The 16,774-nt window shown below is 45.2% G+C and overlaps 2 protein-coding genes across 3 annotated transcripts in view; both read right to left on the bottom strand.

The window, feature by feature from the left end:
* Nucleotides 1-555: 555 nt before the first annotated feature.
* PHLDA1 (pleckstrin homology like domain family A member 1) lies at nt 556-7,583 on the bottom strand (the record flags this gene model as incomplete). Its single annotated transcript, XM_084264030.1, has 2 exons — nt 556-1,294; nt 7,555-7,583. The coding sequence occupies 2 exons, from the start codon at nt 7,581-7,583 to the stop codon at nt 556-558; spliced, it is 768 nt and encodes a 255-aa protein (XP_084120156.1).
* A 942-nt stretch (nt 7,584-8,525) lies between these two features.
* NAP1L1 (nucleosome assembly protein 1 like 1) overlaps nt 8,526-16,774 on the bottom strand; it is a 35,151-nt gene continuing 26,902 nt past the window's right edge. For both annotated transcript variants that reach the window (XM_084279280.1, XM_084279281.1), the window contains exons 10-15: nt 14,470-14,615; nt 14,359-14,378; nt 13,097-13,219; nt 12,089-12,121; nt 11,597-11,647; nt 8,526-10,183 (exon numbers count right to left, since the gene is read on the bottom strand). In XM_084279280.1, the coding sequence (XP_084135406.1) occupies nt 10,145-10,183; nt 11,597-11,647; nt 12,089-12,121; nt 13,097-13,219; nt 14,359-14,378; nt 14,470-14,615 (412 nt within the window). In that variant the 3' untranslated portion in view covers nt 8,526-10,144. The remainder of the gene's footprint in view (nt 10,184-11,596; nt 11,648-12,088; nt 12,122-13,096; nt 13,220-14,358; nt 14,379-14,469; nt 14,616-16,774) is intronic.

Here is a 16,774-nt window from a genome sequence, read left to right as displayed (position 1 = left end):
CCAAAAAAAAAGAGGGGGGAAAAACCAACCAAATAACCCTAATAAATAAAATAAAATACATTAAAATAAAGTTACAGTACATCACGTCTCCTAGAAGTCCCATCACACCAAAGGATCCTTTCCAAGGTTCATAAATAATGGATTTGAAATGCTTCTCGGCACCGAGGGCGGCGAAGCAGCAGCAGCAGCAGCTAGCTGGGGTTCAGGTCGTTGAGCCGCTTCTCTCCAGGCTTACCCGCATCTCTGGCCTTTGCCCAGTTCCTGACCGAGTGAGGTACGTCCGCACCCGAACGCGCTCAGTCCCGCTTCCCCGAAGCGCTTCGTGAGCCCAACCTGCAACGAGACAGCACAACAGGGCAGCCGGGTGAGTTGAAGAAGCGGCGGCCGGAGCAGGTTCTCCGCGCCCCCCCCCCTCCGCCCGGGACCGCCTCCAGCCCAGGGCAGCCGCGGGGCCGGGGCCGGAGCCGGGCGGGGGATGCGGGGCTCGGCAGCGCCGGGGGCAAGAGCGGAGCCGGGGAGCGGGTCCCGGGGGCGGGCGCGGCGGCCCTACCTGCGCTAGGCGGAGTTGGAGGCGCTGCGGAGGCGCGGGCCGTGGGGCTGCTGCGCCAGGTGCTGCTGCTTCTGGCGGGTGGAGCGGACGGCCAGGATGGCCTGGCGGTTCTTGTACTGCACCATCTGCAGCGTGATCGCCGCGTTCCAGCCCTGCTCCTGCGCGCACCGAAAGTCGATCTCCTTCCCCTCGGCCATCACCACCGTGAAGTACACGTACTTGCCCTTGCGCTCCACGCAGTCCACCGTCTTCATGTTGGAGAAGTGCAGCTCCTTGATCTTGGCCGCCGGCTCGGCCGGCAGCGGCGGCGGCTGCTGCTGTTGTTGTTGCTGCTGCTGCTGCTGCTGGTGGTGGTGCGGCGGCGGCTGCTGCTTGGGGGGGATGAGGAGCAGCCCCTCCTCGGTGAGGATGCAGCGCTTCTTCTTCCAGAGCTGCAGGAGCCCGTCGCTCCTCTTCTCCAGCACGCCCTCCTTCACCGCCTTACAGCCGCTCTCCAGCATCCTTCTCGCATGGGCCGGCGGGGCCGGGAGCCTCCGCCCGCAGGGGCTGGGGTCGGGGGGTAGCCGGCACCAGCCGATGACTCGCCGCCCCGCGCCGGCTCCGAAGCGGAGGGCCGGGAGCGCCCCGGCCCGCAGGAAGCGGAGCGGCTGCCGCCCGTGCCGCGGCGTGGCGGGCGGCGGGCGCGCTGCCGGTGCGGGCGGCTGTGGCGGTGGGCTTTTCCCTCCCCTCGGCTTTTGAACGCGCCTTTCCCACCCCAGAGTGACACCCAGCGGAAAAGGCGGCTCCGCCCGCCGGCAGCGGGGAAGCCCAGCGCCGCCGACGGCGCGGCAGCGGTGAGGTGCGGAGCGGCGCGGCGTGGCTGCCCCGCCCGGTCCGGCCCGGCCCTCCCCGCCGCCCGCGGAGCTGAAGCCTCAGCTCCCCCCGCGGCAGCTCGCCCGGCCCGGCCGCCCTCCCCTCCCCGCTCAGCCGGCGGGCAGCGGCACCGCCGGGCTCCTGCCCCCCACAACCCCGCCTCCTGAAGCGCGACGGCCGAGACGGAGCACGGAGGCGGTGCGGGAAGGGATGCCCCGCCGTATTTAACTACCGGGCGGCTAACGCGGGGATTAACGTGACGATTGACAGCTCGTTTGCTTTCACCGGGGTATTCCTGCCGTATTTGCTTGGAACACGTTTCCTTAGCCTTCGCCCGCGGGGAACAAGAGCGCTGGGCTACCGCCTGTGTGTTTCTGAGTCAAGTCCAATAGAACCCGTGCCAGTTTGCAGCAACACCCTGCTATTTAAAGGATCGTCGCTCCATTACACAAAGGAAAGGGTCTGACAGGCCACCTACTACACCAGCTGCACCCCTACACCTGAGCACCGCTCTCCCCTGTGCTCCCCCCGCACTATGAAACTCATCTTTACCCTCTGCAGCGGCTCCCAGTAACGCCTAAAGAAAGCAAGTATCATAGAATCATAGAATCGTAGGGGTTGGAAGGGACCTCCAGAGATCATCGGGTCCAACCCCCCTGCCAAAGCAGCTCCCTAGGACATATCACTCAGATAGGCGTCCAGACGGGTCTTGAATATCTCCAGAGATGGAGACTCCACCACCTCCCTGGGCAGCCTGTCCCAGGGCTCTGTCACCCTCACTGTGAAAAAGTTCTTCTGCATGTTGGTGCGGAACTTCCTGTGCTCCAACTTGCAGCCATTGCCCCTTGTCCTGTCTCCACAGACCACTGAAAAGGGGCTGGCTGATTCCCCCTGCATCCCCTGCTTAAGATAATTATAGACTTTAATTAAGTCCCCCCTTAGTCTTCTCTTCTCAAGGCTGAAGAGTCCCAACTTACTCAGCCTTTCCTCATAGGGGAGATGTTCCAGGCCCCTAATCGTCTTCGTGTCCCTTCTTTGGACTCTCTCTAGGAGATCCCTGTCCTTTTTAAACCAAGGAGCCCAGAGCTGGACACAATACTCCAGGTGGGGCCTGACCAGGGCAGAGTAGAAAAGTATCTGTCATCACCTCCCAAAGGATGTGCTGGAACCTCAGTATTTGGAAAGGGTAGAAGTAGACTGGGAGGAAAAAGAAAAGAAACCTAAAAGACCAAACAAAACCCAACTGGCAAGCAGCCAGGCCCATTTTTCTTGGTACCCTTTGTTGCCACCCATTCGCTTATTGTTTGGATTCTCCCCTGAGGTTAAGCTTTTGAATTCGTTTATTCAGAGTAGAAAAGTAAAGTGACCTAAGGTTTAATATTAAACTGTTTAAAGTCCTTTGATGTATTAGAACTAAATCGAAAAGCACACGCAGCTGAATGGGGCTGACAATGCCAGTATATCAGCTGAACGCTGGAAACTCCGTATGACGTTTGAGAGCACTGTGTTTGGTGGGGGTTTTTTAAAATACATATTTAACAGGGCCATAATAATTTAAAAATAAACCCCAAACAACACAACCCTCCTCTGAGCAATCTTGGCAGCTATAGTATAGAGCAGTGGGAACACATTAGGGAAAAAGTATCAGTATTAACGATAGCTTTAATGGAGTTTATCTCTGATAACATTTTAAAAAGGATTTCCTCTTATAATCTTTTACTCTTGAAGTTCAAAGTTAATTTTGATAAATCGTTGAGAGGTAAGCAATTAAAGTAATAAAGCCAATTAAAGTTATTTAGCTGTTTTACCTTTCCTGAGGTAACTGGAAGACACTCAAATGAGTTAGAAAGGCAACCTGCTAGCAACAAACTGAGTAAAAAAAAAAAAGAGGGAAGTGGTATCTTAAACAGCTGTTTATCTAAAGAACAGTCCCTTCTCCTTAGAGCTTAGCATATGGGCTGTAAGATGCAGCCTGTTCTCACAACCATCTTATGCCTCTTAACGGAGGCACACACTAGTTACCAAGAGATCTGACCACCACTCAAGATGGTCTTAATCTCCAATCCTGTGCCATCTGAACCTCAACTCCCCAGGGTGAATACTGGCACCTTCAGCTGCAGGTTACACCAGCTCTAGTGAGGTAAGGGAGCTTCCACCTTTCCATCCAATGCATTTTGTACCCTCGCCTTCGCTCCCCATTAAGGGTATCACACAAGCAAGCCTTAATTTTCAAACTGTCCAACTGAAACCATGAACTGATTAAAATGTAATTCCTCTGTACCAAACAACCTAATTAAAATACCAGTACTGACCAGTAGTGTGGAAACCAGCCTTAGATTTCGGAAGGAGTCCCGCATGTTGCAAGCTTGTTAGAGGACAAGGGTGTTGTCCCCCCAGAAAACCCGGCACTGTAACACTCAAGAACAATAACACAACATCTACATCTATATATTTTAATATGATGAGGTTTCTTTTTTGCTTGTTCTCAGTGCTTACAGTAATTTGCAATTAATCAAAAGAAAAAAAAAAGGAGGACTAGTGTGTAAGGCCAAAGATTTTCATCAAATACACAGGAGAAAGGTACTTAATTGCTTCTACTTTGGCTTCCCATGGCACAAAGCTCTCCAAAGTGTTGAGTATCAGATTTTTAACCCAACTCTAAACACCGACAGACATACTCTGCTAACGTACAGACTCACAACAACAGCGTGTTTATTCCCACCTAAGCATGTGATGATCAGCAGTAAACATGCAAAACACCCATTTCAGCTTACACTCTGTAAACCAACAAACAGTAACAGCCATTTAAAATACACAGCATTTGACCAAACCAAACAGATCAGTTAAACCTAGGAGACTGGGGCAAGAAGGTGTACCAATAGTTTCATGGTAAGAGAAGAAGATACCCCAATTTAATTGTGCAGAACTTGGCGATAAAGGAGAACAAGTTTTCCTAGATGGAAACCAAAACTCCACTTCCAGAAACGCTTCTTACATTAGTATTTTGAAAAGCCCACACTCACCACACTACATATGCCACTGAGATATACCTTTTTCCTTTATTTAAACCACTATAATTGTATTAAATGTTCCACATTCACTACCCTTATTGGAGTTCCAGTAAATACCATGCAGGTTCTGCAGCTGGTCCTCCCGAAATATCTGATCCGCAGGTGCCTCCTACTGTCAGGCTGAAGACATTGCAACCTGGAAAACCACCGAATCTGATCCTCCAAAGCCTCAACATCTCAGATCCATTGGTTTATTGAACTTTTCGTTTGACATGTATCAAGTTGCTGCTGGTGACACAAACGCTTGACTGTTAAATATGCCGGTCTCCTCTGCCAAACTCTAACAGACTCGAGCAGTTGAAATTTTGCATGTGTAAGCTTAATTAGAGAGTTGTTAATGGCAAGAGTAATTGAAGTGGTGTTCTTAAACCCTGAGGCAGGTTAAGCACTGTTTTGGGAAGCCACCGCGAAAGACTAAAAAGCTCATTATTTTACCTGGGTTATGACTCTGCAGGCACCAGCTCTCCGCTATGAGCTTCCAAAGGATGCTAAACCTATCCCTGAGTGGCAACCCTTAAACATCACCATGTCTGCCATTACTGAGGAGTACCTCAACCACAAGAAGGGTTAAGGAAACCTAAAGAAAACGAGCTGGTTATTGTTAGAGAGATGGGGGATGGGGGTGAGGGGGGAATTAGGGATTGGCAAAAAACGCGACAAATAGGTGTGCTGCAGTACGTGATTAAGGTAATTAGTTGGTAAGCAACGACTGTTTATTTTCCTGACGTTTACCCTACCTCGGTACTGGAACCTGCGGCTCTCCGAGCCCCAAAGCACTGAACTGTGCTGTGGGGACTTTTCCCTTTACCGGTTCCTCCTGACCGAGACGTGCGCCCCCTCGGCAGCGAAACTGATGGAAGAGGTACCGCAGGGATCAGCCACGTTCCCCTGGCCTTCGCACACCCAGCCAGGCAGCTGCGCGATGCACCAGCTATTGGCATTACAGCAGCTGCAGCCTGGCTTTTGTGAGGTCCCTTGCACTCCAGACAGGGGTCTTGAGCACACGTCGTACAGCAACGCCAGCCTAGCCTGTAACAAGGTTTAAATGTCCTGGTGTTTTCTGTTTGAACACCAACTGCTGAGTAAAACACGCTGGGAGTTCAGAACATGCTGCGTAGCATCCGCAGGGTAAGCACGCGTCCGGGCAGATACTCCCTGCACTGGAGCACAGAGAAGCAGAGCTCACAGCAGCTCAGCACAGGAGCTAAGCCTCCTCTGTAGCTGCAGACACTCTTCTTGTCAACTCAGCACGCTTTAGGTGCCTGCACAAAGGAGAGCTCTTCTGCCACAGCCCCACACTCCTTGCACACCTACCTGCAACATGCACCAGGCAGACCCAAACGCAGAACAGTGTATCCTTACCCCCGTGTGCTCTGCCTTCTCTGCCTCCCTCGCTCCAATTTTCCTACCGAAGCTGAGACACGCACCTGGAAGATCACCAGGTCTGGGGAGAGGTCCCACAGGAGGATTTAAAGAGTCACGAGACACGTCCAGCATGCCATGTGGACAAACAGCCAACTCCTCTTTGTAGCGTACAGATGATTTAGGTGCACCTTAGGGAAGTGCCATCAGTTAAAGTCATTACTGCAACACCTTCTTGATGACTTGCAGGAGGACATCACTGCCTCTCTAACAGAAGCAAGCAGTTTAACTGAAGGCACAGTACCCACATCTTCTGTGACCTGTACAAGAAACCCCTGGCTTGGAGGAAGGAGGCTGTGTCTACAGAGGATGAGGGAGGAAGCGCTCGAGAGCTGGGTCTACCTACTCCAACGTCTGTGCAGCTCCAGCCCCAACCACGCAGGTCATCAAGGCTGTTCGGGACAGAACCGCCTTCATTAGCAGGCACCCAGGTTAGCATTTTGGTTCTTTAAAAGCACCACAGCACAATCCTCCTGCTCAGCACGAGGCATCTGAGATAAAAACTGCTGCACAGACACCCCTGGAAATAGGAAATCTCCAGCAGAAAAAATAATCATCCATTTGTATGTCAATTCCCAATCAATTTCCAAATCAGGTCTACAACAACAGGCCTTGCAATACAGGGGAAAGTGTAGCCTGAAGGCAAAGAGGAACAGATTTGACTCCTGCAGTTTTCTCTATCCTGCTGGGTTTGTTTTGGGTTGTTTTTTTTTTTTCATTTAACAAGTAAAACCACATCAAATTGCAGTACCTGCTACATTGCTTGGGAAACATCAGTCCCAAGAGCCCAACCGAGACCCTGAGCTTACAAAGCTGGTTTGCTGTAGGAGACACTGGTAAGTAGTGTTGTTACACCTGGTGTTTAAATAACCCAAGGTAACATTTCTAATTGCACCTGCATCAACCTTCCCCAGACAGTAAACTTGAGAATGCTGAGTTTACAGCTGGTCTACTGCCTGTCAGGATACTGTTTTATTTTTCTTTAACCTTAGTTAAACCAGGAAGGAGAACCCTTCAGTGCTAATGTCATCTAACCTACATTTGCTGAATGAGCTGTCAAGAAGCATCCCCCTCCCCCCATAAAGCATAAGCTCTGTGTGCCACTCCCTCTCATCCAAAATCTCACCTAATTCTCCTGCTTGTTTCCTTGCTAATCTCCTATTCCACCCCCCCACCCCAGCCAAGATACATCTCCCTTCAAAACCGGACAGAAGACGCCTCTTCTGCAAGAATCACTTGCAGAGATTTTGAATTCTGGTGCACAACTGCAACAACTGACCAAGAAACCCTATTGCAGTGACACACCTCCCTTGCCTGAACTTGCTAACAAGGTAACTTCTCCTCCTCAAATTCTAAGTGAGGAGCTTTTCTACAGCTGGTATAAATTCATGAGAAGTGGAAAAAAAAAAAGAAAGCCACAGTACTGCAACCAATGTTCAAAGTTTAATGTTCCTGCTACATACTGCCTTTCAGAATTGCTAAACAAAAGTGTCATTGATCACAAAACTACATTAAGCACCAAAACAGTTTTTTTTTTAACTTGATGCCATAAGAACTGGCACCTCAATTTGTGGTAGTATATCCTTCCTTTTGTCACACTCTGGAGAGCACAAGAGGTGCCAATTTAGAACTAGGAAGTCATTCTAGAGAGCAGCTTACCAAAAATCTGTCGACAGAGATGGATTCATGGCTCTGGATCTTGCAGGCTGCAGGCAAGTTTTGGTGTCTACCAGCTCCCCTTTTCAAATACTGTATCCCATTGTGTGATATGAGGATATTAAATGAGAAAGCAATCAAAACAAGCCAAATTTCTTCAAGAGCAGCAACTTCTGAAGTTGAGACAACCTTGAATAGTGCTTTCTCTTTTTAAGATACAGTCACCAGATGCTGTTTGTTAGTAAAAATGGGCTAGATCCAAGTAAGGACTTCAGGGACTTCTCATGTCCAGAAGTAAGAACCACAAAGCCCCATACTAATGGCCACTCACAGCATGTCTATTTGGTCTCCACATGCCCTTAAGTTTTAGTTTAAGCTTAACCCTAGGAAACATTCAGAGATCAAGTGAAACCTGAACACCTGACAGGGTCAGTGCCTCAAAAGATAAGCATAGTCTGTCAGGATTTATATTACAAGAACATGACCACATCTACTTTAACACACAGCTACCAAGGAGTGTGATGTTAGCCTTTCATTACTGTATGATTCTATGCTATGATCCATGCTTTACCTAAAAAGCACTTAAGAGCACAGCTTTTGACTGTACAGTTTTATATACAGCTATAGGTAGCAAGAACTTCTTCTCCCAAACCCATAATACCTGGAGAGGAGAACAATGAAGCCTGACAGGGATTCTGAAGCGAAGCAGTGTGGTATTTAAGCCTCCAAAGAATTAAAAAAAAATAATTATTTTTTAAAAAATCAGCTTAGGCAGAGCACACTAGACCTTCTGCCTCTCAGAGCAGCTGAGGATTTAAAGGGGACTTGGCATAGGTTTCATTTTCTGTTACTTCTCAAAGCAAGAGACACGCTAGAAAAACACTTCCACCAGCCCCATCCTCATGTGGCTGTTGCCTCGTGATTGCTCTGCTCTTTTCAAACCTTTAATGTTTATGGTCCAGACAGTTTCAGTGGCAAGGGGGGGAAAAAAAAGAAAAAGGAAAAATAAAGAGTAGCTACTGCAGAACTACATCCATGGCTAGCTGGATGTTTCTTTACAGCCCTGTGAGGGCCTTCACATTCCTCAAAGTTATCCAGGTATTTGGCTTGGAAGATCAGAACCTACAGGAAGGGCAAGACTGCAGAGTACAGCAGCATCTTCCTGACTGAGAAAACTCAAGGTGAAAGGCATCAGTTTATAGTCTTTTCGAGCTGAGCACGCTCAAATCTGCACGTCCAGAGCACCTCCACTGCTCGGCCAGAGGCAAGGCTGGCGTGAGAGGGATCTTCCAAGCCCACGTTTCAACTGGCAGCAAACACCCAGTATGGACAAAGCATAATCCAGAATGTGCAAATTAAAGTGCAGTGAACAGAACACTAGGGTGAGCAGAGAGGAATTCCATGGGGTTTGTTTCCCCCTCTGCAGGTGCCTGATACAGTGAGTACAAACTAGAGCACAGCTAGGAGCTGTAGCACTCCCTTAGGCTGCAGATTTTGTTCAGGACAGCCTAGCTCTGCCTACACAGAGCCAAGGTACCTTTCCTGGCTCTGGATTTCATACTGATCACTAGTATCATGGCTAGCCACAGCAGCCAGGCACAGCAATACCAAAGTCCTTTATCAGATCTAGCCCCACTTCTAAAAACTTGTCTTCTCCAAAATGGCAGTGTTGACCAACCACCAAAGCATCTCCCTCAGGTTCCCAACTATCACACTGCCAATGGAAAGTGTGGATCATACTCTCCAAACTATTGTTGTTTGGTTTTGAAATGCTATACAATTTGCTTTTCAGCAACTCCCAACTTTTGTTTCCAGTACAAAGTGAGCTGCAGCATGGAAGATATGCCTTGCCAGTTTACACATGCAGATACACACATGGTAATAAAACAAGACTAGCTTCTGAAAATACTAGGTTTTATTCACACCCCAGTGGTAAACAATAACCTTAATATGATGACTAGGTTTCTTTTGTAGATCACTATGTCACATAAAATACAAAACCCATAGCATAAACAAGCTGACAGTTATGAATGTTTAATGTGGTCTCCTTGGAAACTGAACAAGTTATACTAGTCTTCTCAAGTAGTCAAATTCAAAATGCATCATCATCTCCTAGTTAGTACAAGTCACTGCCATTTCTATAACAAAGTAATGAAGGCACAGCTAGTGCAAGCAGACTTAAACCCGTTCAGACTACTGGGCTGAAAAATACTTTGGTTGGTTCTTCAGGAGAGAGTTTTCTCTAAACAAATATTGGTCTCAGTTAACAGTTCTGATAATCTTCACAGCTGCAGTCTAGTAGCTACATGACAAAGACTTCACAAGAACCAAACTATGTAGCAATGAATTAACATTCATGCTTTAAGGGATTTACTGCATTCTACATATTGGCAGAAAATTATGCTGTTAAAATGCTAGGTAGATTGAACCTACATTTTAAACCGGTTCTTAGGTGTTTGATTTTATTTTCTTTTTTTTTAACAAATTGGTTACTTAATTCTACCAAGATACAAAACATAAGGCTGTAAGTAACTAATAGTTGTGTTTAGGCTATTACAGTGCAGGTAATCCTCAAGGCCACATACACACTGCTTCACTGCTGCTTGCATTCTGCTGGGTTTTGATCCTTCTGCTGAGAAAAAAAGGAAATACAAATTTATAGAGATCAAGTGTTTTTAAAAACCAAAGTATTAGTATCACTAAGCATACTTTCTCAAGTTCCAGCATTCGAGTTGTTCTGTCATTTTTCCCTTAAACTAACTGCCTAGCATTAGTAATACGTCTGCTTTTGGATGCAGCAACACCCACAATGCATTTATTTTGGCTTACTTAGTGCCTATATATGCACTATATATATGTGTGTGTGTGTATATATATATATATGAACCAGAACAAAAATCTGTTCAGAACTATGTGCAGTGGGATAATCTGAAAAACACTAAACTGGAAAAAGGAGAGTTATGGCTAGGAACAGACAACCCAGCTCAGAATCAGCACCCAGTCCTTTTACAGTTTGAGGCAAGACAAGCTTCCTGCTGTCAGTAATGAGGGCACAGCCTTACTCCAGAAGCTGCTGTAGAGCAAGGCAATGAAACACTAAATCATGGTACAATTCTTAACATTAACCTGCTTAACATTCTGGAAACATATTTTGCAGTAGTGTCTGCACTACTAGTAGTTAGAAAATTCTAATGTGGAAACCAGCTTCTGTTACTGAAGCAGCCAGCCAACAATAAATTCCCATCTTATGGTGAGATAAGGAAAAAGGATTTTTGGGCACAGAGTTCAGTTGCAAGTTTCATTCCATTGCCTTGGTCTGGACAGCTATTCTAGGGCCACAGGGCTTCAATAAATTCATCTGGCTTTCAGCCTGTGATCAGCATGCAACTATTTATCCTTATGTCAATATACTGTAGTGCCACTACTGTCTCCAGCCCTCTGGCAGTCCTCTGAAACTGAGCTCTCAGTCCTGCCCTCCCTCAGTTCTGTTTAGCCTAGCACAGTGATCTGAAATGGTGGAAAAATAAGGAGCCCATCTCACAGCTGTTTCATTTTCATTCTAAAACACCCTTGAATGGGAAGCAATTTGAATAGGTTACACATTACCACCAGGTTGTACATTTTGGTCAGTATTTCTATGCCCTCCATCTTTCTGGGTGCAGTGCTAAGAGCGTGTAATTCTTTCAGTTGTACTTTTGACTGTAACTCAAACCATTCCTACTGAAAAATGCTGCCTCCTCATTTGAAATGGCAAGCACATTTCACAGCAGACATTGGGAGTTTACAGAAAACCAAGCCTGGCTAATTTTAGTGCTCAAAGCCAAAAGTGCCTTTTACAAAACTGTTCTTGGAGAAAGATTTTTTTTAAAAGTTGCTCTAGCAATATTAGTCTGTCTGAACTGGGACTGAAACAGCCTCAGTCAAAACATTCTTGCTATAGGAAGTATGATTAAATACTTAAACTAAAAATCAAGATTTAACCTCCATGCAATTTTAAGTGTGTGTATGCACACACAAATGTCAAATATTCTTTAAAATTCCTTACTTTTGGGTCATAATCAGGATCATTTTCTTCATCTGCTTCTTCTTCCCCCTCCTGAAAGAAAAGACTTGCTTATAGTTCTCCATTTTATCCACATTCAGCTTTCCAAGCCATTTTTGAGATAAATTAAATTCTACTCTGAAGATACATTAATTACCACTTACGTTATGCATATTGTACTAGTTTACCTTACACAGAAGTACATAAGCTTTTGACATCAATTGTAACTTCATTTATAAGACACATTAGGTTTGGCTTTGGGGTTTTGGTTTGGATTTTTTTTAATTAATTTGTTTTATTGTGGTGGTTTGGGGTTGGAGTTTTTGTTTGGTTTGGGTTTTTTTTAAATACTCACTCTACATCAACAAAAGAATGTGTTATCTTTCATTCATAAGCAATACTTAAACTTAAGTGTCTGGATCATTCAAAAACTGAAGGAACTCAGATAAACTCCAAAAGGGAAACTACTTAAATCAAGGCGATCTGACAACTTACCTCATCATCTGCCTCTTCTCCCTCTTCATCATACTAGGAAAGAAAATAAACAATTTTAATTGGCTCAAGTACAGACAGATAACTCAAGTGGATGCCAGCAACCACACTGTACTGTGATGCAAGAGAGCTTCTTATACCTGACAGATTTAAAATCGCTTTATGCACCAGCATGAGCAATGTTCAATCTCTTAAGCTATGCTCTGGCAGAGGAAACTATCTTAAGTTTCTGATGTGCAACACTGGCAGAGCTTGTCAGGCTGTGCTAACACTGCTGGCCAGCAGGCTGTCCCAATGCCCAATGCAATCTGTACAGCCAGTCACTTCTCTCTTCCCCAGCCAAGGTTCTGGACTAAGGGCTGCCATTTTACATTCTAAAAACCGATTTAGAGGCAGCACTCCTCTTTGCCAAATCAAGCTGTCCTTTGTGCAGAGGTAGGAGAGAGAAAATATTTTGCATGTATAACGTTCCAGGGTTTTGTGGTTTGTTTTTCAAGTTTAGGTCCTTCAAAAAGCATTTAATTCAAGCTTTTTGCAGAGCTTGCTTTGAACATCTTGGCATGCTTTGAATGTGCTCAGCTATCATTTTCTAAGAAGAATGCCCTCCTGAAAGGGTCAGGCTTGAATCTCAAGGCACTTGGTAGCCCAGTACCACACTGTAAGCACGAAGAACAGGCTGAGCAGCTAAATAGACTAATTTGTTCTCTAGCAGCTCATTGCAGTTCTACTACAGTACTGGGTACACCACCATAAAGAATGCCTTATAAAAACTTGGACATCCTCTAAATGTTCAGCTTCTACCACTACTTTTGCCACAAAACTCTGACATCGTTACTGTCAAGACTAACACCTTTGCCCTGCTCTTTACTGAACTCTAGAAAGCTCAGTTGAAACTAATGTTGATACATCCCATTCTAAGGACACCAACATCATACAAGACAGAAATTGTCCAGGGTCTTTAGGCAGCGTTACTTCCAAGTTTTTAGCACTGTGGAAGAACGTTGTACTCACGTCATCATCATCATCTTCAATAGCTTCTCCTGTGAAGTACAATACTGATCGGGGGACGATGCGCTCACGCAAGAAGTGACCTATTTCAAAGTCTGCAGCAAGGATTGCCTCAGTGTCATCATCCTGCAGGAAACAACACTGTTACTCCCTGAACAGCAAGCTGGAAAGGGCTTTTGACACAAGAACACGAGTTGCACAGACTGTGATGTGGCCACACTTCTACAAGCCCAACGTGCTGGCATGTTTTGCTCTGGACTTGCCTCATAGAATTGAAACTGCAGAGTCAATTTTCACACTTTAAACAGCCTACCTGCATTATGCACTTGGGGCTGCTTAGTCAGCAAGCTTAATCATACAAAATCCTGGAGTTTAAATTCTTCCTCCACCCCCAACTTGCTTTTGTCCTGGGCAGAAGAACTGTTTAATACCTGCCACAGACTCCCAGTTGGTATGCACAACACCCTTAAGGACTAAATGCCAGCCAGATGAGCCTAATTCCCATTAAGCAAGCCACTGTGAAGCACCTGAACACCTAAAAATGCTCTCTGCTCCAATCCCAGGTTTTCATTTTTTGTTTACACACCAAGTGTTCTGCTGTCTCCCATCTGAGAAGTTATCTAAGTTATCTTCAACTGAAAGAGTCTGGGGTTTGGTTTAGGTTTTTTTTTTTTTTAACATCACGACCACAAGCTTTTGGTGTCCATGCCAACTTACTTCTAGAGGGTTTAATCAGATTTCTCACTCAAGCTGCATGATGTATTCAGCACCATTAAGTGTGTTTTGCTAGTTCTCCTCTTTGCAAAAGCATGGTTTATTGACCCAGTTTTTTACTAGTGGGCACAAGAAAGAGCAGGCTCTTGCAGTTTTCAGTGCTTGTTTTAATTCCTTTTCCCCAAGAGTAATAGCCTGGGAATTTTTAACAGCATGAAATACAAAACACATACAAGCAGCCATTAAAGATGATCATCCAAACAGTGCTAAAAGGGAGGGACTTACATCACCCATAAGGCCAAAGACTAACAAAAACCCCTACATTTGTGCAACTGTTAACAATTCTCAAAGTAGCTGTTACTAAACTCAATTCTGCCATCCAACTGCACAAGCACTCTTTCTAATAAAGAAGCCTCAAATACAGACCAACTATGACAACTATTCTCAGTTAAAGACAGGGGCAGTTAAAGCTGAATCTATTTAACAAATTACAAAAGAATTTCAGCAAAGGCTTTGTATAACACCCTGCTATTTTAAGTAAGCCAACTTACCACATCTCCACTTTCAGGAACTGTAGGGGGGAAAGAGAAAAAGAGAAAGAAAAGTGAGTAAAGTATATACTACACTCTAAGTTAATGCAGATAAACTATTGTTTCATTTACCTTCAGGAGGACCAAAGAAGTTGAAGAAGGAGTCATTTGAAACTGTTTTTGTCACTGTTCTAACTGTTCCACGACCCTTATGTTTCTGCTTCTTTTTAATCGTTTTCAAAGTAACATTCTTCCCTTTTTTCCAGTCTATTTGGCAACTGGAGAGGGAAGAAAACACACAGCTGCAGCTTAACACCTTTGTTATAGGTACCTGCTGAAACTATCACAACAGCAAGGCATGCACTGAACATAACATATTACAGTAGCATTTATTTGGTGTTATCTTTTCATTAGTTTATACTTTTGACAATAAAAGTTAGCAGGTTTGTTTCAGGTTTGAAGGTTTTTTTTATTCCCAAAGTTTATCCTTCCCCTCTCTACCTCCTCCCCACCCCAACTACTTTCATCTGCCACCAAGTTCTATCTGGTTTCCTATCAAAGAATAGGGAAATACAATTTTCACTGCTACCTATCCATTCTAAAGTAACGTCCTATCTGGTCACACCAGTAATACACTAAGGTTTATCTCATCCATCATTGTAATTAAGTCCTTAGAAGAATGCAAGCAGATGTCTTTCTTTGTTCATTTGGGAGGGGGGGCATGGGCTGTGTTACACGGGGGGGGGGGGGGAGAGGGGTTATTTGGTTTAACTTTATCCTTCTAAATCACACCCACAGGTTTGTCAGACACACAGAATTCTGGGGACATGTAAACAACAAAGTCACATGAATAAGACTGTCCACAATCACAGAAGTTTCTGATTAGTTTCTTTCAAAGACTCCAAGGAAGAGAAGTGAGTTGTTTTGGGATAAGAAGAGGTTTGTCTTAGTTAAAACACAAAACGAGGCCTGGGAATAAATCATTTCCACTTAAGGCTTTATCTTACAAGAAGTTTGCAGATGTGTATTACATGAACTGCCCAGGAACTGAAGAGATAAGTAGGTCAGCATCAGTAACTTCACAGTAACAGAAGGGTAAAGCCACAACCATGCAGCAATAGGCTATAAATTAGTTATCATCACTCAGAAGAGCAGTCAGAACATTAGCAACATTAACAGGAAAGCAGCTGAACAAGTCATGATGCACAGAACCCTGATGTACCCATAAGGCTAATTACATATGACTCAGATTTCTCTTGTCCTTCTGTTCACAAGAAAAGGGACATACACAGAATGAAGACATTATTCAGTTGAAGGAACAAAAGATTTCAATGAAAGGAGAGAGAGATCTTTAAAATCATGAGGAACCTGGAGTTCCTAGAAGATGGCTGTTCTCAATTTCTCACACAGATCAACCTAAGACACTCAAAGACAAGTATTCAAACATTATAAAACAAACTGGACAACTGGAATGTAGCCATAAAACTGCGACAGCCTTCCCAAAATGCTGCATGACAGAGTATTAAAAGAAGCATTCAAAGAAATGTTGATAAAAGCTGTCAAGACGTATAAGAAGGTAACACCACCCACCATTTCAATTCAGCTTTAAAGACTGCAGAACAGTGTAACTAGATAAATAGTGATTAATTTTTTATTTAGATGCATATGTAATGTTATATATTCTATAAATACTTTAAGCGTATTTCCCACAGAGGGCACGAGCTCTCAAGCACCACGTTGTACAAAGTCAGGAGAATGAGGCAAAGGGCCTGTATTGCTGAGGAATATCTACTGGTCAAACTAAAAGGGTGAGAAGGAAACACACAGACGGTGGGAGCAAAGACAGGTATCCTGGAAAAGTATGGGAATGACACCTAGTTGTGTGGGGATGGGGCCAGGAAGGCCAATGCGCAGCTGGACCTGAGCTGAACACCACCAGTAAGAGTCAGGGCTTCTATAGGTGTGTCAAATCAGAAGAGGAAGGTCAAAGAGAAGAATTCCCCACCTAATGAAGATGGCTTGTAACAACAGATATGGAGAAGGCCAAGGTACTCAGTAACCTTTTTGCCTCAGTCTTCACTGGCAATCTCTGAATTGCAGATATATGAATTTGATGAACGAACTACTCCAGACTATTCCTGATAAGGGATTTGTTGGATGGTCACATCCCAGAGCCTGGTGGCCAACAGCTATCAACATCTGGATGGAGATCAGCAACAAGTGGTGTCCCTCAGCTTCCATACTGGCACCAGTACTATTGAGTAACTCGATCAGTGACACAGGCAGTGGGATTGAGTGCACCCTCAGCAAGTCTGCAGATGACACCACACCAAGTAGGGTGATTCATATGCCTGAGGGACAGGATTCCATCCAGAGGGATCTCGACAAGCTTGAGAAGTGGACCCATATGAACCTCATAAGGTTCAACAAGTTCAAG

This window comes from Gallinula chloropus (genome assembly GCF_964237585.1).
Source record: "Gallinula chloropus genome assembly, chromosome: 1".
In the NCBI taxonomy this organism is placed as follows: domain Eukaryota; kingdom Metazoa; phylum Chordata; class Aves; order Gruiformes; family Rallidae; genus Gallinula; species Gallinula chloropus.
Note: the sequence above shows the minus strand (reverse complement) of the source record. Positions and strands in the feature narration are given on the sequence as shown.